The 24407-nt window shown below is 34.6% G+C and overlaps 2 protein-coding genes and 1 long non-coding RNA gene across 3 annotated transcripts in view; 2 read left to right on the forward strand and 1 right to left on the reverse strand.

The window, feature by feature from the left end:
• Positions 1-9947, reverse strand: part of LOC136848477 (uncharacterized) — a 39730-nt gene extending 29783 nt beyond the window's left edge. Inside the window, exons 1-3 of the long non-coding RNA XR_010856031.1 lie at positions 9800-9947; positions 9232-9326; positions 8964-9094 (exon numbers count right to left, since the gene is read on the reverse strand). This is a non-coding gene — a long non-coding RNA (uncharacterized lncRNA). The remainder of the gene's footprint in view (positions 1-8963; positions 9095-9231; positions 9327-9799) is intronic.
• Positions 9948-10913: 966 nt separating this feature from the next.
• On the forward strand, positions 10914-18856 carry LOC136848529 (probable glutamate receptor). The gene is made up of 6 exons (XM_067120800.1): positions 10914-11028; positions 12239-12456; positions 13988-14139; positions 15349-15456; positions 17243-17403; positions 18837-18856. The coding sequence occupies exons 1-6, from the start codon at positions 10914-10916 to the stop codon at positions 18854-18856; spliced, it is 774 nt and encodes a 257-aa protein (XP_066976901.1).
• A 2732-nt stretch (positions 18857-21588) lies between these two features.
• Positions 21589-23291, forward strand: LOC136848479 (cuticle protein 8-like). Its single transcript, XM_067120756.1, has 3 exons — positions 21589-21673; positions 22274-22345; positions 22939-23291. Exons 1-3 carry the CDS (start codon positions 21662-21664, stop codon positions 23176-23178), a joined length of 324 nt encoding a protein of 107 aa, XP_066976857.1. The 5' UTR covers positions 21589-21661; the 3' UTR covers positions 23179-23291.
• Positions 23292-24407: the final 1116 nt, after the last annotated feature.

Raw genomic sequence — 24407 nt, forward strand, 5'->3', positions numbered from 1 at the left:
AATGGCAAACTTCATTGCAAGACTCTAGAAATTAATGTGCAATATTCAACTCAATGGCATTATATATCAAGAGCCTTCCATACTTCAGTCGTGTATAAACTTCTTAGCATTTTGTCATATGAATTTTCCCTATTCTCTATTTCTTTTTTCTTCTTCTTCTTCTTGATGTTATTATTGTCACCACCTACTGTATGTATGATGAAGGCTGGAACGTTATTTACTCGTCTTTATTACAAAAAGCCAAAGCTGCGATCTCCACAGCAACTCTTCCTTTCCTGCTCCCTCAAAGAAAGAGCTCCTTTATGGAGGTTGCTCACAACTCTTGAGGTTGGGAGGGGATTTTGTATGGAACTCATAAGCTCATCCAGTGTAATGAATGCATGTGGAATGCTTGTCTAATGATGCAAGAACCCGGGCAAATGTGAATACCCCTTATCTGAGGAAAAATTTATTGTAAGGTTTTGTTCTACAGAGAACTAAAAGTAGAAAGGTTAATGGGCAACTAGATCCCACTGTAAGATTGATATGTTTTTAAGTGGATGCAGTCCTGGGTCGATAAAGTGAGCATTTTAAGATATGGTGAATGTGGAAAATTAAAAAGGGGCAGGAATGAACAATGCAAGTTCAAAGATTGAGTGAGTTTAAAAATGACTTCGGAGGTCACTCTTGACCACGTGGCAATAAGTAAGAGGTTGAAGGACGAGAAGATACCCAGACTGTTGGAAATTGCAAATGATGCTGCAGTACTGAAGTAGGAGTGCCCGAGGGGTTGACCAGGGTTTGTAAGGTTTGTTAGAATGGGGGAAAGGCACCTCCGAGTGCATCAGAAAAATAATTATTCCATTAAAAAAATGGGGATCGAACAGACTTTGAGAATTATAATGGCACAACGTTGTTTGGTATACTAGGGAATGTGCATGGCAGGATTTTTACTGAGAAATTAAAACAGAGGACAGAACGACTGATAAGGGAAGGATAGCAAGAGTCTAGATCCCGAGAATCAAGTGATTATTATGAAATAGCTATTTGCGAAGCTAAAAAAAATAAATGATAAATCTAGATGTAACGTTCATCATCATAGAAAAATCTTATGATAAAACTGACTTAGTAAGAATGTGGAGAGTGTTGAAGATGTATACTAGAGATCAAATAAGAGATTGTATGAAAGAAGCCAAGCATGTGTTAGAATATTTTGATGAAAGAATGACTTATATGTTTGTGTTCAAAATGGGTTGAGATTATTGTGTGTTATGTCGCCCTAGCTGTTCATTATTTTTAAGAAAGGACATATGTAGGTGCCATGTTGTGGGATAAGAAAATAAGTGATGATTAAAGTTAAGTGATAATTAAAGTGATAAAAGATTGACGTTTACAGATGAGGGAGTTCTGACTGGAAATGTTCAAGAGAGATTGTAGAAACTAGTGAGAAATTTAAAAGGGTTTGCAAAACGATGCATTTCAAAGCATATGTGAGCAATGGCTAGGTTATGAGCATAAACGAAAACCATGTAGATGGAACTGTGAATATTTATTTGGATGTTGGAAGAATAGATGTGGCTGATTTATTTAGGTACTTAGGGGTAAATATCATCGAGGATGACAGAAACAGCCAAGAAGTGAGTCGTAGAATAGGTATGTAAGAAAAGTAACACGGCTGTCGAAAATGATTGGAAAGAGATTAGGAGAGTCTACGAAACCTAAGGTATGATGTATGGGGGCATTGTTGAACCAAGTCTCTTTTACGGAAGTAGTGTGAATGTTGAAAGTGAATGATAGAATGAAAGGCTGAAGCTGGTGAGAGGAATTGTTTACTTAGTATATAATACGTAAGAAGAGCTAAAAACTTTGGAAGCATGGAAATCTATGGAGGAAGGTCAGCATAGGTGAAAGGATGATTAAAAAAATTTTGGGATGGCTTGGCCACGTAAAGAGGAAATATGTTCGTTAGAAGAGTGTATAGTTCAGAAGCTTTAAGAAGTAGGAATCGAACTGAATACAGAATTTAGGCCAAATGACAAGCACTGGGACCTATGAGGTCATTCAGTGCTGAAACGGAAACTGACAGTAAGAAGGTTTGAAAGGTGTAACAGGAGGGAAACCTCGCAGTTGCACCATGAATCAATTCTTGGGAGAGGGTGGAAAGTCAGATGGAAGAAAGAGCATATGAAAGGAGGTACAGTAATGCCTGGATAAAAGGGACAGTCACTACAGTACTACATGGATGAATGGGACAGTCAGTACAGTCATACCTGGAAAAAGGGACAGCCACCACAGTAATACATGGATAAATAGGACAGTCACCACAGTAATATCTGGATAAGCGGACAGTCAGCAAAATGGGCAATTAGTGCAGTAATTTCTGGATAAAAGGGACAGTTACCACAGTAATACCTGGATGAATGAGACAGTAAGCACTGTAAAATTTGGGTAAAAGGGACAGTTAGCATATTAATCCCTGGATAAAAGGGACAGTCAGTGCAAGGAGATGCAAGGAAATTTTTCTGAGTTCTTCACAATCTTTCACAGGCAGCGCCGGGTTGGTCAGCTAGTATATACTTATATATAACCCCATACAAAAAATTGGAAAAAGAACGTTAAAAGAAGAAGAAGAAGAAGAATAAATATATATATAGATAGATATATATATATATATATATATATATATATATATATATATATATATATATATATATATATATAATATATGAAGTTCCTTCCATTTCCCTTTTTTAAAAAAATTATTTTTATTATGTCGTCCCTTTATTCCTGCACCCAAGTATACCAAGATATACGACAACGGCACGGTATATATTGGAGGAATCACAGGCGAATATCTGGACATTTTGGCGCAATATCTTAATTTCGAGTAAGTAGCTAAACATAATAGTCTGATGTATATCTGATTTTAAAGTAAGCAGCTGATAAACTGCGAAGTTTATCTAGAATTCAAATACTGTATAATTCTGGCACGTTTGTTCAATTTACAATATAATGCAGTATGTCGGGTTTTCACTTATTAGTGATGCTTTTAAATTTATTTGGATTGTAAGTATATAGTTGTTCTCATACCGTTTATTACATGAAGATTTGAAGTAAGTAGCTGATAAATATTTCCATAAAATATTTAATTGGATGACTAAATAGTTGATACTGAAACTGGAAATATATGGTTTTTCTTAAAAAGTAACTCATATTATTCTGTTAGATATATTCGGATTTCAAGTAAGTTGCCTATATCAATATATAAGATAAAATCGAACTAAATTAGTTTTCGAACGATAGGTGTTAAAGTGAATATTTTGTTGAAAAATATTTGCCATGAATAGTTTCTGCCGTTTCTTTAGACAAAAAAATAAAAATTTTGAACTTTTCAGTAATTACTTTCCACTAATTTGCTTCTCCTTTCCAGCTACGAGGTTCTCTTTCCTCAAGACAAACAGTGGGGGTTACAGAAGCCGGATGGGACGTGGACTGGAATGATTGGCATGGTTAATAGATCGGTAGGTTCATTCCATCAGTTGAAGTATTCCTAGCCTATCAGATATCAGCACCTATTGAAAACTTTTATACATTAAATATTCATCACTGCTGGAAGCTGGAAATTGGAGATGCCTGTTCCACTGAGTGATGTCTGTGTTGTTGTGGCAATTAGGCCACGGTCAGAGTTGTCTATGACAGTTGTTGCGGACGACATTTTCCAAGAAAGAAAGACACACTACACCTTCTTCTTCTTCACTGCTAGTTGATCACAGAATCCCTTCGTTGTGTTTATATTTCTAGCATCCTATCATGATGACGGATGTACAGAAAACTTTCTATATTGTGCTGTAAGGTGCCATTAGAAACAGCACACCTCTCTATCTCTCTGCAAATCTCTGCAGCAAACTAAAATGACTCATTACTCATGAAAATTATAAAATAAACTATGTACCCCATATAGGCTAAGGGATGAAGCCCCTAAAGTATCCCGTAACCGTGGAAGAACATTCATCACTGAAATTATAAGAAATTTCCTTTCCAACCAAAATTCTGGCTGATTTCAACAAACTCCTTGTCAAAAGTGATTAGGAAAAGAAGTCGTGCGTACCAAGATATTTTGATACACTTCATGGGGTATAATCAACAGCAAAAGCATGCTCCCAAGGATGTTTCAAAAGACCACACAAAATTTACGTCAGAGGGAAGAAGTTATCTGAATAGAATCTGACAAACTTGGAAAATTATGCTTATGGATAGTTAGACCTATATATTGATTGTGCAAGTTATGGAAAATTACGAAAATTATCAACAGATAATAACTGCACATTTTTGTAAAAATGTAAGAACTATCGAGATGATGAAAAGATACTATCTTGGAATCTTCAAAGACTTGCAATTTCCCTTACTTCAGTGGGGACCCTTTGGGTTGTAGTGTCTAATTTTCCAACCAGGATTCAAGCTTGGTTTTGAATTACACTCACATACATACACATACACATGCACTCACACACACACATAGCTTCTAGTCACATTCTAGTACGTATAGCTTCTAGTCACTTTTAACCAAATACGTAAGGAAATGTGATAACCATGATGGCATCTTAGTTTCTCGATTTCTTCACACTTTTTGGATAAAAATCCACAATTGTGGTGAAACCGAGAAGTTCAGAGGGCGTTGTGGTTATTAAAATGAGATATACATAATTCATATATATTACATATATATCTCATTTTAATAACCACATAGCCCTCTGAACATCACACACACAATACATATATGTATAATACACACATATATATATATATATATATGTATATATATATATATATATATATATATATATATATATATATATATATATATATATATATATATATATATATATATATATATATATATATATATATATATATATATATATATAATATAAAGTCATATAGCTGTAAGCTTCATAGTAGCTATCAAGGAGGCATCCAGGAAAAGGCAGCACGTACATTCAAACAACAGTTTATTTTGCCGACGGCGTTTCGCAATACCTGATTGCATGTTCAAGACTGCAATTTACAAAACCACGTTAAATCTTATTTAAAAAAAAAAGGGTTAAAAAAGTAAAATTACAAACTAAAAATTACAAACTAAAAATCGTTATAGATAACCAGATACGTGTAAATGATAACCATGATGGCATCTTAGTTAAACTGAGTTAAAAAGAATTTAAAACACTAAAAAAGAAAGCGGGTGAGTAAAAGTTGAAATGCAGAACAAAATATAAACAAACGACCAGTTATGCTATGAATAGCTGTGGAGGCTGCCTGGGTGTTTAACGAGGGGATGGTAGTTTTAATTATGATGGACTGTAAAGTACTGTAGTTAGTTCCCCCTCTTCTTGCATGGAAGATATGATTTTAAAATCTGCAGAATTGATGTTGGTTTTGCAGTGCAACTCATGATTACGTATGTTGGAGGCTTCGGGTCTGGACAGTTTGCGGCTAGTCTTGAAACTGACTCCTGGTAACAGCGGATTCAACTTTTTGACTTTTAGAGGTTTTACTTTCTTTTAAATCAGTTTAGGTCCTATATTTAGAGAATTTTAGATTGTTTTTACTTTCTTTTTTAAACTCAGTTTAGGTATTTTTATATTAGTCTTGAGGATGCAATGAGATTGAAAACGTCGTCGGCAAATTTTACTGTTGTTTTAATAATAATTTTATATTTTCTTTACGCTTTTTTAAATAAGATTTTAAGTGATTTTGTAAAGTGTAGCCTTGAGGATGCAATGAGATATTGCGAAACGTCGTCGGCAAAATAAATAAATTGTTTTAATAATATATATATATATATATATATATATATATATATATATATATATATAATATATATATATATATATATATATATATACATATATATATATATATATATATATATTATATTTAATATATATAGGAGTAATTATTCAAATCTACCCTGACAACGTTCCTCTTCTCTCGTCATATGAAAGGAGGTGGAGCTTTCTATTGGCCCGTTTGGTATGAACATTGAACGAAATGCGGCAGTGGAGTTTACTTCTTCAGTCATCTACGACAACGAGATCATCTTAAACCCTGAGGCCAAAGCTTAAAAGTAACCTGGGAGGATTTCTGAAGCCATACTCATGGAAAGTAAGATTTGTTACCCAACAGTCATGTGTGTGTATGTATATATATATATATATATATATATATATATATATATATATATATATATATATATATATATATATATATATATATATATATATATATATATATATATTAATATATATTTACTATATATATATAATATATATATATAAAACATATATATTTATATATATATATATGGAAAAATATATTTTTATATCAAATGAATGATCTTTTTTTTCTCAAACATCTACAGTTATAATATGAAGAGTTTAAAGAAATCACCAACTCCTATAAAACATTTATTTAATTTGGAACGTTGCAACCATTTTTTTTTATTTTAAATTAGTTAATACTTCCTTCTGTCGAATCAAAATTTTTCTCTTTTGTTATTACTAACAGTACTAAAATCAACCATAATTTCATTGCTAAAACCAAAATATTTTTATGTCAAATAGTTGATCTTTCATTTTCTCAAACATCTCCAATTATAAATTGCCTAATGAAACAAAAATATTTATCGTTTACAATCAGCAAGGTATAAATTTACTTCGGACAAAAAGCAACATACAAACAACAGTGAAAGATGGACAAGAAAGTAACAAGTATCCTACCACTGGCCTTTTCATAACCTACCGCCAATTAGGCACCTTGTTATAAAGCGTCAACGACTATTTCTGGCTTGCACCAGCAATTTCTGGCTTGCAACAGCCATTTCTGGCTTGCAACAGCAATTTCTGGCTTGCAACAGCAATTTCTGGCTTGCAACAGCAATTTCTGGCTTGCAACAGCAATACTCCTATATACATCAGATAATTGTATTCTATGGAAACAAAGTTAAAGCTCTACTACAAAATTTTCACAGTAGATACACCCCTTACTACATAGAAAATAAACCTGAGTGCAAAGAAAGTCAAAGACAGTAACAAGTGCAGTGGCCAGGGGTATGAATCAGGTAGGGAAAAGGTCAAAGGTCAATGATTTGGCCACTAAGCAAAGGTGTAGTAAAATCTACACTAGGCTTGGTTGACAATGCAGGCTTAAGAGCAACTTAGCAACAGTAGTATGGTAGTTGTTAGCCCTATTGATATGCGTGAGTTAGTTCATTGTACTGGTACCACAGTAAAACTAAGGGTCTGTTATTATATGCATAAAGCTCATTCAGTAAGCTATTAAACTTTCAGTGATGACAATAAATATGTTAACTCAAACTAGGGAACAAAATCTTTAAAGCACAATTAATTCACTGTCCTTGTCACGACAGAGTAAAAACCCAAAGTTACATTAATTTTTCAAAAAATATTTAAGTCTGAAACCAAACAGGAAAATTAAAATAAAGATGCTCTGAATTTAGGAATTGTTAACACTTCAAATCGTTACTACAAATTTATAGGCTAATTAGTAATACTAAGCCGGCTGTCCGCGGTGAGGTAGGCTATGGCAGTTGACGTTTTCCTGTGTTATTTTACTTGCTTTACAAGAATTTAAAGTAATATTTTGTCGGCCGGCTGTAACTGAGCTGTAATTGACCTTCGAAGGCTACACGACGGTACCAATGGGTTCCCTGCACTGACCTATCCAGTTCAAAGGTAAATTACAGTTTAGCTACAGCCGACCAGCAAAATATTACCTTAAACTCTTGTAAAGCAAGTAAAATAACATAAGAAAAACGTCAACTGCCATAGTCTAGCTCGACTGGACACTATTCGAAGCTTTCGATCAGGGCGAAGAAACATAAATGGTAAACAAAGTTCAGTTTAGCTACAGCCGACTGGCAAAATATTACCATTCCTGCTTTCAGTTTGGGGGTGGCGGAACGGCGCTTCGTGCCTTATCTGCATTTTGAAATACTCTTGGCAAGCTCATATGTTCTGGCAGGCGGTAATGTTGCGCTGCGCAAGCTAGCAACAGGGGTTACAGAAAATGTAAAAAGAATATTACTTTAAATTCTTGTAAAACAAGTAAAATAACAAAGGAAAATGTTAATTGCCACAGTCTAACTCACTGCGGAACACCGGCTTAGAATACTACTCTCTTAGTTGAAGAACTTGGAGGCATCAAGCTCCCCTGTAAGACCGTGCATGTGTGATAGGGCCTGGAATCAGCAGTAGTAGTACTACATGAAAAGTGCATTTGAAATGGCTCCCGCTGTCCATTTATTCGCCCTTTTTTTTACACTTGTTTTTCGTGTTCCAAATGACGTATATAACAGGAAATGCAACAATAAGGTGCCCAAACCTTTTCCCAGGTTATTTACCCCACCCAAAACCCCGAATTCCCGACGGGCCCCCCTTACCATTAGCTATTCTTGAAAGTGTTTTACCCCACGCAAAACCCCGATTCCCAGCAGGTCCCCTTTACTGTCGGCCACAGTTCTAAGATAATTTAAAGGTTAATTACAGCCGAGCGACAAAATATTACTTTAAATTCTTGTTCAGCAGGTAAAGTTCTATAGAAAAAGGTCAAATGCCATAGCCTAGCTCACTGCCTTAATTTCAAAGAAGTATAACTAAAAGACATCAGCTACCTAAAGATTAGTCAAATTTAAGGGACTCCAAAGTGTAGAACAAAAGCAGTTACGTTACTTCTAAAACTTGTATCATAATACTTCATTTTTGTTATGGTAATTACTTAAAATGGCTAGAAATGCGCCTGAAAAAAAATGCGAATTACTTGAAACCTCCCACGACCCTGCCCGTAGGTCATAAGACCTACGGAACAGGGCATGAGGGGAGCCTCCACCACTACAGGGGCATCACCCCTGCAAGGATGGAAGGAAAAAGAAAAAATGTATTTGGATGGCTGGTAGACGAACTACATACCTCACTTTCGTTGACTTGTTAATCAGTCCTGAAGGGCATATTTCAGTTTTCAGAATTTTGAAGTTTGTCAATACATATTTCTTCGAAGATTAGTTTGAAGTTAAACTGGATTCAGTGTGGTTCACGAATATCTGAAATTAATTTTAAAATTTCAATTTTGTTTATACTTAATGAAGTTTTGACATTCAAAGTATACATAAAGCTTAAAGGGACACGACAGAACAATATTAGCTTTGTTTTAACATAACACAACAGATTGAAAACGAACCTTTTTTTTCAATATCCAAAATCTCCAGTCCTAGACTACAAATAATTCCAACAAATTTGTACTTCGCAAGTCTTCCTTCTTGTGCTGGTCCGACCCTGAAAAATATTAAAATCAGTAATATGGAACTAGAGATTCTTTCCCTATTTAGTTATATTGTAGGAGCTCAAACAGGTTAAGCAGACCGTTAATGAGTAACATTATGGCAAGGAGAAAATTCTAGTGTTATGAAAATCTTAAAAACTGAAAAGCTGATACCGGTCGTTCTTAGTTTTATTTCATAAAAAATAGAATGTATTCGCAACATATATAACAGAAAACATTAAAACTCATAAAAGTAAAAAAATGTCGAAGTTTGAGATGCGTAACTTGAGAGTAATGCAACAGCCTAGTTATGAATGTATATACCATTATAGCCGAAAGTATTAAATTAGTAAACAACTGAAAAGAATGACACTGACTAAACTACAATTTAAATTAACGTTAGTCTGGAAGCAATAATTTAACCAGTAACGAAAACTATCAAAACATCAAACTCTCGAGTCTGCCGAGATTGTAAATGTAAACATACTTCACGTAGACCTTCCAGACGACAAAATATCACACAACACGCAACTTCACAGCACGAGAAGAACATTTGTAGTTAAAAGCGCTTTCTACTGTCCATCGTTCCCCCAGCAAGCGTCCACGATCTAGCTACAGCACAAAAAACACAGTAAAATTACACTCACACTGACAACGTACGAACTACGAACGAACTTTACAGTAAAGTTAGATCTTGCTGACGTCACTGTCAAGGACCATAGAGTAACCACTTTCGGTACGAGGACGACGTCCGCACAAGACGTACATTCTTTGTAACTGTTTAAGGGGAGACTGGAGAGAATATCTTCATGCTTTTACAGAACGTTTGGTTCTGCAAATCACCGCCTACTGATTCTTTGTTAAAACTTAATTCAGCATATCATTAAATTATTTTAAATCAATATATCAGAAAAAGAATGAAAAATCATAAGTCTTACTTAGATTCGGTCGCGCTGGAAAAAATTCCTCGTCCTACAAGTTTCAAAGTGGTGGGAAATTTAGATAACCAGAAGAATGTGTTACCTCCCTCATATGTACTGTATATGTATGTATGTGTGTGTGTATATATATATATATATATATATGTATATATATATATATATATATATATATATATATATATATATATATATATATATATATATATATATATATATATATATATATATATATATATATATATATATATATATATATATATATATATGCATGCATGCATGTATTATGTGACAGTGTGTTTTGTGTGTGTTTTGTGTGTGCGCTCGCGCCTGTGTATTGACATATTGATGATGTGAAGAATAGACATACTGGTACAGTTTTCAATCAACTTTGAAAGTCCATAGTTCGTTCCCAGTCCATTACCTACCAGCAACAACTTACCCCTCCCCTTCCCCTCCCCCTTCCCCAGCTGTCAGTGGATATCAGCATCTGTGAAACGAGTCAGAGATGAAGAAGAAAAAGAAAGAAAATATTTGTGGTTTTCCTGTCTAAAACTCCGCTGTAACTCTGTTATGATGAAATGAGCTTAACTGTTATTTTTTGCTTTTTTTTGTTAAACTAAATTTCAGGTATGGCTTCTGATACTTTGCAGCCTATCTGTCATGGCACTAATGTTGATGGTCTTCGAAACTGTTGCTAAGAAAATCGTAGACCTTCGAACAAACGACATTTTTGACAAGTCATTTATGTTCGTTTTGCAAACCATCGCCAACAAAGGTAAGATATTTGAATGCAGAACTGTTTTACTGTGAAACTCGTGAATTACTTCATTTGTTAACAACCAACGTAATTGAGAACATATGAAGGGGATTATGCGATTTAGTTTCGCTGTGCAGAAAATTTGAGAACTAGATCTACAGGAATAACTTTACGCTTTTACTTTAAGTATAGAATATCTTCATAATTAAGAGTAAGGTTTTGGTAATATACGAAAAAACAAGCCAAGTTGCACCCTTGGGCCTACTTTCTACCACACAGAAAAATGTCCCCATTTTACCTCCATCTTTTTTACACCTCTAAACTTCGTTCATTTTCAAAAAAATGATTTTAAATCATATCACATTAGTAAAGAGAAGACCATAGATTGATTAAAATAATGAAGATTGAATCTAATAACAGTTTTTGTATGTATATATAAATCTGATAGTTTATATCTGAAGCTAGCGGCTCATTACCTCAGACAGAGAAGTTAAAAAAGGTGATAAATTCACCGACTTGTTTGTTTAGATTTTTGTCCATCCACAAATATATCAAAATGATATGAAGGAATTTGGTTGAAAATATCTGTTTTGGTGGTCTATGGATCAGTGAGGCGCTGTTATCATTTTGTAATGGGTCTGGATATGTGGATATGTTCTCATCCAGTAAACATCTGGTGTCCCTAGCTTCAATGACCGAGCTCGAATGAATTTGCGTTAAATTTCTCACAAGTGCATAAATAAAGCGTCAGGAGTACTGACAGCACAGACAAACTGTTATATACAGGTAGTTTGATTCATCTTGTCATTTTGTGATGTAGAACTGAAATATTATATCAAAAGAAACTATTGAGATGGCACTTTTTCTGTCCGCCCTCAGATCTTGACTACTGAGGCTAGAGGGCTGCAAATTGGTATGTTGACCATCCACCTTTCAATCATTGAACATACCAAATTGCAGCCCTCTAGCCTCTGTAGTTTTTTCTTTCATTAAAGGTTAAAGTTAGCCATGATCGTGCGTCTGGCGCCGCTATAGGTGCCAACAACACATGCCACCGGGCCGTGGCTGAAAGTTTCATGGGCCGCGGCTGAGAGTTTTATGGGCCGTGGCTGAGAGTTTCACACAGCATTATATATACAGAGAACTCGATTGCGCCGAAGAAACTTCGGCGCATTTTTACTTCTTATATTTTTTTTTTAAAGAAAAATTACTGATATTCATACCGTAGGATCCACCTGGGCACCCAATCTAGATGCAGGTCGGACCCTTATAGCAGCATGGCTCCTGTCAGCGATAATCCTAATCGCGGCCTATAGCGGGATCCTCGTGGCCATGCTGACCCTCCCGAAAGTCGTCATTACGATCGACTCGATCGACGACCTCGTCCATCAGAAAGGCATTCCATGGAAACTCTTACTGAACACACACACAACCAGGATGCTTCAGGTAAGTCACATTTGTCGTTCAGATCATCAAGTACTGTTATGAATATAAATAAGACCTAGAAATAGTAAGCTAAAGAGCATTAGTATGAATGGTGGGAGAATGAAAGATTCAGGTAGCAGGAGTAGATGTTACAAACGAGGAAGGAATAGGGGGAAATAGTGAAGTGCAGAACAAATGAAGCCAAAGGTTTGGAAGAGCGAGAGTGTCTATAGGGAAAGGCTATTCCATCCGGGCTTTAGCTTGGGAAAGACGTGTGGTTGTAAAAAAAAAAATATATATATATATATACGCTATTGAAGTGAATAATTCCCTGAGTAGTATATGTTGGTTAAGGGCTGCTGATAAGATGAAACGTTTCCCGCTCTACCAATGATTCTGTAAGCTGGTTAGTATATGTGTAAAAAAATGTTACTTTAGATGGAGTGGTCATTTGGAGAGAATAGGAGTGTTCAGGACAGGAGATGTTGAAAGTCGAGACTAAGATTTCAAAACAAAGGGAAAGCAATGGTTATAAACTATGAAATATTACAAGATAGAGGTGAATGGAACAGTGTTTATCGTGTTACTAAATGCTGATGAGATTTCGTTTTAATGCTGCAAAGCAACCAAGACTCTTGAAGCTTTAAGGAAGGCAGTTAAAGGATAAAGGGATCAATGACTGCTATCTTGTTTGTATTTGGCGCCCCGATAATTTTTTCCAGATTTGTTTAAGAAAATTAGAATATTGATTGAAGAATCATACTACAAAAAAAACCTAGGGAGTAACTTAAAACCATATATGTTTAGATGAAGTACAACAACCTAACTCATCCTTATTACCCAATGATGGTTGTCTGTTATCCTGAGACAAAGAAAAAGCAGATCTACTGCAAATATCGAGGCTGATCACAGATAGCTACTTTCCACACCAATGGTATTTGAAAACAAACGTACTCGTCGCGAATTGTCCCGATTTCCTTGTCAGCTATTTTGTAAGGTGCTATTAAAAGCTATTTCGTAAGATACTATCGAAACAGATCTAGTCTGCATCCCTGAATAAGTCAGACACAGAGAGTGATATTGACAACCGATGATAAACAGAGGACTAGAAAAATTTTAGTAACGATGAGGGTAAGAAAAATGTTATCGTAAAATAAATAACTATATGTTTTGATCAAGGATGTCATGTGTGTGTGTATGTGTGTGTGTGTGTGTGTGTGTGTGTGTGTGTGTGTGTGAGAGAGAGAGAGAGAGAGAGAAGAAAAGGAGCCAAGCTTGTGCTCTGAAACACGGTTCGCCGACCCTAACTCAATCCCAGATGTTGGCGAGTTGTACTAAACCCTGTCATTATAAACCTTTATCACATAAGATTCTCAGTGAAGAAGTCTGAAGTAGCAAGCATATACAATCATGTGATAGTGTCATTATGAGATATCACCTGTATCTCTAAAGTTTAAGACTTCAGTCGTTGAAGATTACCGAAAGAAAGAAGTCCTACAGGGAAATAAAATGGAAGGTTGCCAGTAAATAAAGAATTTTTCTTAATTAACAGGAATCCAGAGATGAATCGAGGCGTTTGGCTTTTGTTCGGAGCTCGGGATTTATAGTAGACTGTGATAACAACAAGACGGAACTGGCAGAAGGAAAATATGCTGCTATTTGTCCCCGACTCAGAGCGAAAAAGGTGATCATGTGGGATTACAGGTAAAGAGAAACTCATCTTCTAAGGCGGCCCTGTAGCATCAGTCATGGGAGTTTGTCATATCAGAGCATTTGTTAATACACGCAGGCAAAGTTACTGGTTATGAATAAACAGCATGGCATTGTGTATGCATACATTTGCAAGCGGTTACATTCACATACACTCTTAGTTATGATGTGCTATGAATATAAGCATACATGTACACAATTATACATGCCGTTTTTGTGTAAGCTGTTCAGAATGGAACATTTCGTACGAAGCAGAAACTGTAGAAGATATTCGGCTCATACATCACGAGAAGGATTGGTAAGAATGGGTGGAAGCATGAACTATATATTTGCAAATGAAAGTAGGTTTATTAATATGACAATTTAGCAACGAGATAACAACGGACGTCGGAGAGACAAAATTTAAGTACTCGTTGAAGTGTTAAATGTTTTTACTAGTCTTTAAAAATAAAATTACGTTGAAGAATGAAAAGGTATTGTGAAGGTAGACAATGCTGACAATGAATTTCCACTCATGACCTTGGATAGGTGATATATATATATATATATATATATATATATATATATATATATATATATATATATATATATATATATATATATATATATATATATATATATATATATTTTTTTTTTTTTTTTTGCAGGGATAAAAATTTCATACGATAACGAGCAACGTCTTCTTTTTCTCCGTATATATATTTAAATGAAAGTTTTTTTTTTTAATGTGGGTACTTGTAGAATTAACATCAATCTGTCGTAAGACTGAAAGTAACCATCAGCAACTTTAACTTTGGCAATGAGGAAAACATGGTTTTTGGTGACGTTGCCACAAATGCTTTGAAAACAATAATACACCAATAAGAAGATTATTGGTTGAAAATAGATAAAGCAGAAATTTTAACTGATACTTCAGTAAATAATAGGGGTAACGAACTGTTTGGCTCGATGGCCATTTCTATAAAGTAAGGACAAGGTTTTAGGGCGAGATTCAGAATGCAGATTTATCCAGGCAATATAAGTTACAACATTATGCATCGAAAAATTCTAACGTCTTTGCTAATCATTAAAAAGTTGCTTCAAGAACTTGTTTTCCAATGAAAAAGGAATGCATATCCTGACATTTCCAAATACATTTGAAATTTTAGAAGGAGTGAGATTACAAGAAGAGATATAGTTTTGATAACCTGACCGTCTTTGCAGTAACACAGGCAAATGCCGCATGTACATCGCAAAGGAGAGAGTAAACTTCAACATGCAAGCCTTTGCCCTACGGAAAGGGTCACCTTACTCCAAGAAAATTAATAGAGCGTAAGTTGGTTTTTTGTTTGCTGGAAGAAATACTGGTCAGTGTGATAACAAGCGCCCGCCCAGTTGTACTTAAGAGACCTGAAAGCCCTCACGTTTCCGCCGATGCCACAGTAATTTAAAATTCATGAATCAAACCTCAGTTCTAGTCCAAAATTGTAAAAAAGAAAATTAAAATAACGCATCACAAAAAACGATAATTCGTAAAATAATGTGCGAAAGTGCGAAAATAACTGAGAGATTCTAATCCTAAGCCTTTTCAAAGTCTTATCAGCGCTTTCTTGTCGTATAACCCATTCCTCCATGAAACTCCTTTAAAATCTTGGTTCGGAAATAAGATAAACATCTAAGTTTAGAGTAAATTAGTTGTTCCTTGGGACCTACCACACCCCTCAAAAGAAAAAGATAAAGTTCGAGAACAATTTTTTGATACATTTTCTGACTAACAATGATCTTAGGCCTATACCCTGTCTACATCCATTTCAGATCTAGTAGCCTATTCTCTGGCCTATATCTAATGTATTTGACACCCAGTGAAAAAGTCCCGATCCACATTTAGAATCGGAAGTGGAATGGGTCCCATCTCAAAAGGGAATATACTAATTATTTATTTCACTTCCAGTTTCACGAAAAATTATATGCAGCGTTTAGATTTGACAAAAAAGGCAACTAAAAAGAATATCAGCTAACAATTTTCTAGTTTCTAGTGAATCTATATGAAGATATCAGTCAAACTCAAAATCTTATAGCCTTCCTTAACCGATGGGTAACACCCTTTCAAAATTTCATTGAAAGTCACCAACGACTTGTTAAATTTTTCCACTGACGACAAAATCCAAGAGTTGAATTTGTATCCACATTTGCATCTGGAACAACTTATTATCCACTCACGTTTTTCTTTACTTGTAGCTCACCTTTCTGAAAAAAAAAAAAAAAAATTAGGGAAAAGTTATAGACCATTATCTCGATCAGCACAAAAGCCTGAATGAGCCTTAAAATTAAATAAAAATTTTCTTGACCTGTAGTTCACCCTATAACGAAATTTCACTGGAATCCATCAGTAACAGCTCGAGGTATCTTCCAATTAAAAGGAAAATCAGTATTCAACAACGGTGCCTCCCCTTGGCCATGGCACATCTATGGTTGAATTTCACTGAAAAAAAAACCCTAGATCCTCATCTAAATTTGCATTTAGGCCCAAATTTATCTAGGAATTCTATCAACTAATTGCACAACTTTCTGCAAACCTCAAATGAAATCCATTGGAAACCATTCAAGATATCTTCCTTAAAAGAAATCCTGAAATGGTAACCGATTCGCATCTGGATCGATCTCGGAATCAAATAAACTCGTCCTTGGTTCGTAATCCACCTTCAATAAAAGTTGGCTGAAATCAACTAATGAAAATACTTGCATTATATTTTGTCCTGGATTGGGATTTGCATCAAGAACTCTTGGTGGAAAAAATGTATTTTAGTCAGTGCATTAGAATACAAGATTTACAATATAGTTACAGGCCTTTTAATTAAAGCATCAAACAATTTTGGTCATTTTAAATAAACGAAAATAACTGAGCAAACAAAGAGTAAAAATTAGTCTGGCAGAGAGAAAAAGCCTTATAGAAATTGGTATTGCAACTATAAGTCTATTGGGGAGTTAAAGAGGTTTTCAGTTAGTAAACTGTAGGCAAGACTAAACTGAAATGGCACTGATTATTCTTCATATCTAAATAAATCAGAATATAACTGCTTCGCAACTGTTCTTATTTTACCTAGCTGACTATTTCCAGAATAAGAGCTATACACGAAGGAGGCATCTATTCGCAAATCGTGAATAAACATTATCCTTCTCCAACGAAATGTCTTCAGTCACCAACACACGACAAGCCAAGTGGTATAGAGCCTCTCGACATCTACTCCTTGGGAGGCCCATTCCTTTTATTGGCTGCAGGTAGGTCATTATTTTATATTCAATATAGGCTTGGGGCAGGTCTGAGATATAGATAACATCACATTATTTGCACAAAGCGTTTGCCACTCAAGTTTTTGAGGAAGGTTCCTCCACATCTTTAACTTTCAGAGTGGAATACTCTGTTTCTCTTTGCTCAAGAAGTCATCCGGTCTGTGTATTGGCCCGTTGTTCTATAGATTTTAAAGTAGCGTTTGCCAGTCGATGGTGTATTGCACAAATATTAAATACTTATCCATAAGATAACTATTTAATATTATAATTTTGGATCCACTATAAGTAACTTACGCACTTTTATACATCACATATTTATAATTACAGAAAGCTGGTGACCTGTTATGGAGAGCATTATCACTGAGGTCAGAATGACTGAAATCTTTACTTAAAGCACTGCATTTAAAACAATAAGATAAAAGACGGTAGTATAATAAAATACGATCCTAAATTCGCTCTACCATGAATATGGATGAATTACACAGCATAATATTAGGGACGGAAAGTGATATGGAAACACCTAGATTCTGTTTCCACTTCATAACACGTCTGGCATAATGTGAACTTAAAGTACATGAAAACTAATAAGAGTAACCTTCGATACGAAACAAAAGTAAGCCAATCAAGAACAGCCCAAGTCTTTGTTTTTCATTATACCCTTGATGTTGACGCCCCCAAACCCCCAAAATTACCTTCACTCACAAGTAAATTATCCTAATATTTCCTTCACCTTTATAAAAAAACAAATATTCACTAGAAGCCAAGTGCCTGCCGATAAGGGCGAGGTATAGCTCAAATGACTGATTAATACTGTTTCTCTAAGGTATAAGACTGAGTAACAAGAAAAATTTAACAATATTTTCAGCATTGTACGTTGTTTTCAGGGCTTTTCATCTCATCATTTGTGTGTCTGTTGGAACTTGCTGGCTGAAAGAGTTGACCTAACGTGAGTTTCAAACATCAGCCCTTTTGTTACCACTTACTTGGATCACTGAGAATAGGAGCCTGATTCATTGGCTATCTGCCTGTCAATTCCATTAATCTGTAAAAAAAAAACGCTATAAGGATTGTGAAAATAAAGGCAAAGAAGAAATAATAATACAATGCTAATGATGTGCATAATGCTGCCTTGTGTTTATTCACTTGCACCCCCTCAATGATCTTTTAAGATTGTTTCTTATCAGATCTACAGTATTTATAAATTCAATTGCAGTCAAGTTTGGTTTCTTCATTATTTATCTAAAATTAAATTTTTGTCTGTCAAGCTTACCAGTTCGAACATCTTTAAAAGAAGGGGATTTGAAAATTTATTTACTAACTTTCCTTAACAATAAAGTAGTAGATATATATTAAAAACATTATTATAAATTTCCATGATAAAGAATTTTGAGTACAAAGCATGATACCTTTCTCTTTGACAGGTGACCAGATGATTTCTTAGGAGAGGGACATCGGCTGACAGTGGATTTTGGACAAGTTGATAATTCACGTTCCTTTACCGTCACGGGTTAGCCTTCGCTTAATTAATAAAATGGAATTTCGTCTTATTTCTTATAAATAAATTTTCAATGAGCTTTGGGATATATTTCTGACATTTTTTCACACAACATATTTCTTGAAATTATCTGTTATACCAGTGTATTGTAAAACTAAACTAAATCTAGTGGGCCAAAATGTCTCACATTTGGGCTTAACGGAACTCATAGCATTTTTGTTGTCCTTAAAAACTTGACAGAAATACAAATCTAAAACCACTGGATATGAAATTATAGATCGAAATATCGTTAATTTCATAATTTTTGAAATATAATTATGTAACTGGTAATCATATGAGGTTGAGTAAGTAAATGACAGTATATACATACATACATACATACATGTTATATACATACATACATACATACATACATACATACATGTGTGTGTGTGTGCGTGCGCGCGTGTAAGTGTATGTTTAAAAATGATTTGTGCAAAATAATTATAAAGCAGAACAATATCATTTTTCAACCAGATCTGACGTATAAAAGGAATACTTTCTCCCGCTAAAAACTGGCTCCTCTGAAATTCGCTCTTCCTCTCAAAAAACATACAGCCTCAAAATATTCTGTCTCAGAATTATTATCAATTTATGTTCAGTAGTTGATGAGCAATCCATTCCACCAAAACTATCTTCAATAATGAAATATCCAGTCATGTACGAAACCAGTCTGAGCCTCAATCACGAAATTTACTCCTAAAAATTAATCAGTCAACTGACAAGATGGGAAAGATCAAAATGTCTATAAAGGACAGCCACTAGCAGCATCTCAGCATCTATAGCTTTCTCTCTCTCTCTCTCTCTCTCTCTCTCTCTCTCTCTCTCTCTCTCTCTCTCTCAAAAGCAGTTCCATGGGTGATAATAAAGTTTCCTGTACCACCAAAGTAACAATGTCTGTACTCTGTTACTATTTATCATAGCAGCTTCTCCAATATATCGAATTTTATCTGGAGTATTAACGTTAAGTTATGCTTTATGATATCTTCAGAGGAGAACAGCAGTAGATTTTAGAAGAAACTAAAAGCTTTAGTATGAATATTCTAGATGTGACGAGATTTGAAGGCATCTGATAGGACGTCTGAAAAGGGCTCCTGCCTACTTCTAACCCATTGCTCAGAAACGGACCAAAACAAAAAACAAAAAAACGAAATAATTTCTGTTTTCGAGCTTGGTCTTTGATCAGAAATAGTCGTATAGAAATTACTGTCATAACTTTCTGATAAGATAGGTCATTACCTAGCGAAACACATAAGGCAAACACAAAATATAACATCAACAGATTTAATGACTAAATCGACTTCAGTTAAACTGAGTGGATGGGAAAGTCAAAGTTGAACAGGCGAATGAATACGTTTCTGGCAATGTCACAAAATCTTTTAATGGACTAGGATTAATTTTCTGAATTAAAATGTAAACAAATCAATCTGACAAAAAAAAGGCTTCAATGTTTCATAAAATCACTCAAAAAAAAAAAAAAAAAAAAATTCCAATACACCAACACCTGAGTAAGTTGTACACAGTACTAGGGGATGTCTGGTAGCTTGTGCTTCTTATCTACAGACAGTAACCTGACAGAAAAGCAGGACCAGTTAACCAAGAGGTACCTTTAGATGACTGTTAAGCAATTTTTAAACTAGTTAGAATCATCTAACTTAAGATACTGAATAGGAGATCGAAGTGTTCATTCTGTAGATTGTCTAACCGTGTCTTAGTAATATGATTGTAATCAAAGATGTTAGTCATTGGTAACATAATGATTACGAGCCAAATGCTCCCCCTGAAGAGGTTTCAACAATCTTTTCATCTATATGATCTAGATGTTTAAATGGACACATTATTTGAATTCTTCAAACAGTGTGTCTCAATTCATAAAAATTATTAACTGCATTATTAATTACTTGAAAAAGAATATCTTTAATTCATATATTTTTTATGCCCTCTAAATATTTTACAGCAATGCTTACGCATCATCACAGCAGTTGCTTTCGACGAGAAAAAAGGTGGGTAGACTTCAACCATCATTAATGAGAAAAGGGCTTATTAGTTTATATATATAAATATATATATATATATATATATATATATATATATATATATACATGTATATATATATATATATATATACATATATATATACATTTATATATATATATATATATATATATATATATATATATATATATATATATATATATATAGTGCATGTGTATATGGAAGGATGAATAAAATTTGGAAAATTGCAGTAAGACGAATAAAAGAAACAAGGAAAAAATAGCATAATAAGCATTCTGCACCTTTTATATTAACACTGAGCATGCATGAATGTTCTATGTAAAGATGCGTACGATCCGGTTTACTCTAAAAACAGCAGTGAAATAAAGAAACCTTGTTCTCGTCACAAAAGTTGCACTACCTTGTAACTGTCATCTTCAGCGTAATAATGAAGAGCAATAAAACTAAATGCATATGAAAAATGAATTTTGTTCAGTGATGGTGAGTGCTTGAGACTTTACTGCTTCGTTTAGCAGTTACTAAATTACCATTAGCGGGTAAAAGCTCGGTTGCTAATTAACCAAGCCCAACTGACCTAGTCCTGTTAACCGCATGGTGATGTCATTCTTATGAAGTCTCAGCGGAACGTTGCTATATAAGGCTTCTTCTTGGAGAAGTGGCATCAGTACAGCCTCAGTGTCTGCACAAATCAACATCATGGCTTTGAAAGTAAGTTGTATTAACAGTGGAGATGCGTTCACTTTTTCCAAGGATACTTTGTTAAAAGTTAGGCTTCAGGAATAAGTTGACTTTAGAAATAGATCATTTTCTCGAAGAAATATTTTTCTGTTAATTTGGCTTTGAAATTAGAATGACTTTTAGTGAGATATATGTCTGCATTGAGGAAATAATGCAGATGTTATTTGGCCTGAAGTTATACGATGAATCTATAATGGGATTACAGTACAGAGGCTTTGTTGAATTGGGTAAGTTGCCTTTTTAAGGTAAGCTATCAAATTTTCTAGTAAGACATTTTTAAAATGAGATTAACATTGATTTTTTCTTTCTTTTTTAAAGGCTATGTAAAATTATTTTGCATTGAAGAAACATAATAAGACATATTTGGTCTTGCTGTTGGCATTAAAAGTTGACTGACCTTCCAAACGAATTAAGGTACAGGAGGCAAGAATTAGTCATATACGAGACCGGCTAATATTGAAGGTGGTGAATATTCACAGCTGAGGAACCTTACTGACTGCCAAGTACATTTTGATAAGAACTCGGCTAAGAATATTCCTCTAAACAACTGTCTATGGTCTTTATCTACAGCTTTTCTTCTTGGTCCTTGTCATCAGCGGAGTCTTCTGCGAAAAATACAAACCTGATGTTGAGGAACCTCAGGTAAGGATTTGAGATGTACTTTTTTTTCTGTCTTTCAGCAGAGTAGTACAGAAATATATGAGGAAGGAGATTTCTGGTGTCTGGGGTCGAGGACTGTGTAAATCACTCATTAATATTTAGTTCTTGTTAAATTTTATTATCTCTGTCCATTAATGTTTTAAATAGGTTTCGGGAAGGAAGCTAGGTTGTCGAAAAGCTTGGGAAATTCTACAGGTTTTAGATCTAGGGGGGAAAGATTATCTTTGAAAAAATCTAGAATAACCTGTTTGTGAATCAAAATATCAGCTCTAGTGGGTCACAGGGACACCAAAATATTTATGTTGGTTTAATAATGGCAGGGCTTGTTAGGTTTTCTAGGAAAGACGTCGCCGACATGTCCTTTTAGTTTGTTGCAAGAATAAACTTGATATAAATTAGACTGCAGTACAAAATCCTCGAAATGTACAAAGTCACGATATACAGATATTTATTTACATGTGTACGTGCTGTTCAGAATAACAGTTCATGGACATTTCATTTTCACTGTGAACGCGCACTATTATCACCATCAAAATTATGACCATTCCCTTAAACTCCTTACTCAATGATTACAGGGTCCAGCAAAATACAGCTACAAATACGGAGTAGCCGATGCTGACAGCGGGAATAGCTACGTCCACGGTGAAACCAGAGACGGAGACGCCATCCAGGGCTCTTACGTCATCCAGCTTCCAGACTCCCGCACCCAGAAGGTGTCTTACACCGTCAACGGGGACTCGGGTTATGTGGCTGACGTCACCTATGAAGGAGAGCCCAGGTACCCGGATGTGCCTCCTAAGAAGGGATATAATTAAACTTACCGCTTCTCTTGTCTTCCACATTAGGTAGTCGACAGCAGACTCAGAGCTTCGACGTCTAACCTGTTTATAGTTTCTTGTCTTTCTCGGTTTCTGAAATAATCTGATGATTTTTGCTCGCTTGTATATAGAGTTAATATATGGAAATGATTTAAACATCGATAGAATAAAGAAATATTGTGATAACTATCTTTTTCTTCCTTTATTTTACATTTGAAAATTTTTTGTTTTAAATTTTCCTCATAGTATCCACTCCATTATTTTGTTTTGAAAAACTCCGAAACTCAGCAACTATTGTGAACTCACAATTTACTTGGTTAAATATCTAAATAGGATGCTAATTTTATCATTTCAGAAATCTGTTATTAAACAATAATTCACACAGACGGTTTTAAAGGTGTATGCACATTAGGACCCATTTCTATGATGCACTGGTGAAGAAAGCATTATACTTTGCGCACAGTTATATGCCATGTTCATGGTATGTAACACTTCAGTTTATAAATCTAAATAACTTACTATTACTGAAATGGAATTCAAATCATATGTGTGGAATTGAAATCCTTGTAAGTCTGTTCGTGTAATTCTGTAGGTAAAAGGCAGAACATACCTGAAAAATTCTATATGCATTTTGAGCCACACATTTTGGAAGCAAGATTTGTAGTCAGTTCATGTTGATTTTTACCTCATTGATGTCAACAACAATTTTTTGTTCTTTTCAAGGTTATTAAGTGTACTGTAATCATGGTTTACCGTATTACATGCATGAAGATTTCTTGATCACAAGAAATATTGGAATTTTAGAGTTTGCCAGAAGCTGTGAACCTTATCCAAAGGTAACTGTGATCAGAGATATGTTGGGAAGCCGAACCAAGCAGAATAAAGCTGGTGACCCTTAAGATCAATTCAACAGATTTGCAAAATCTGACTCTTTTAGTAATGCATGATCTGCATAATAAAGTTATGATTTAGAGGAGAGAGCACATATATCATTGGGAATGTTTCGCTAAACTAACAGGTTTCAGGAAAGAAACGTATTAACCTGGAAAAGCGCATTCTTATAAAGATTTAACATATGAAATTTAGCTACCAAGGAACATGATGGAGAATCTTTGAAGTGTTCATGATAACCTATGAATTAATTGACAAAACAAAAAACATGTCAATACGGTTGTATTGAAACCGTCCCTCCAAAAAAAAAAAAAAGTATTCGTTGTTGGGGTTTC

Source organism: Macrobrachium rosenbergii, chromosome 19 (genome assembly GCF_040412425.1).
Source record: "Macrobrachium rosenbergii isolate ZJJX-2024 chromosome 19, ASM4041242v1, whole genome shotgun sequence".
NCBI lineage: Eukaryota > Metazoa > Arthropoda > Malacostraca > Decapoda > Palaemonidae > Macrobrachium > Macrobrachium rosenbergii.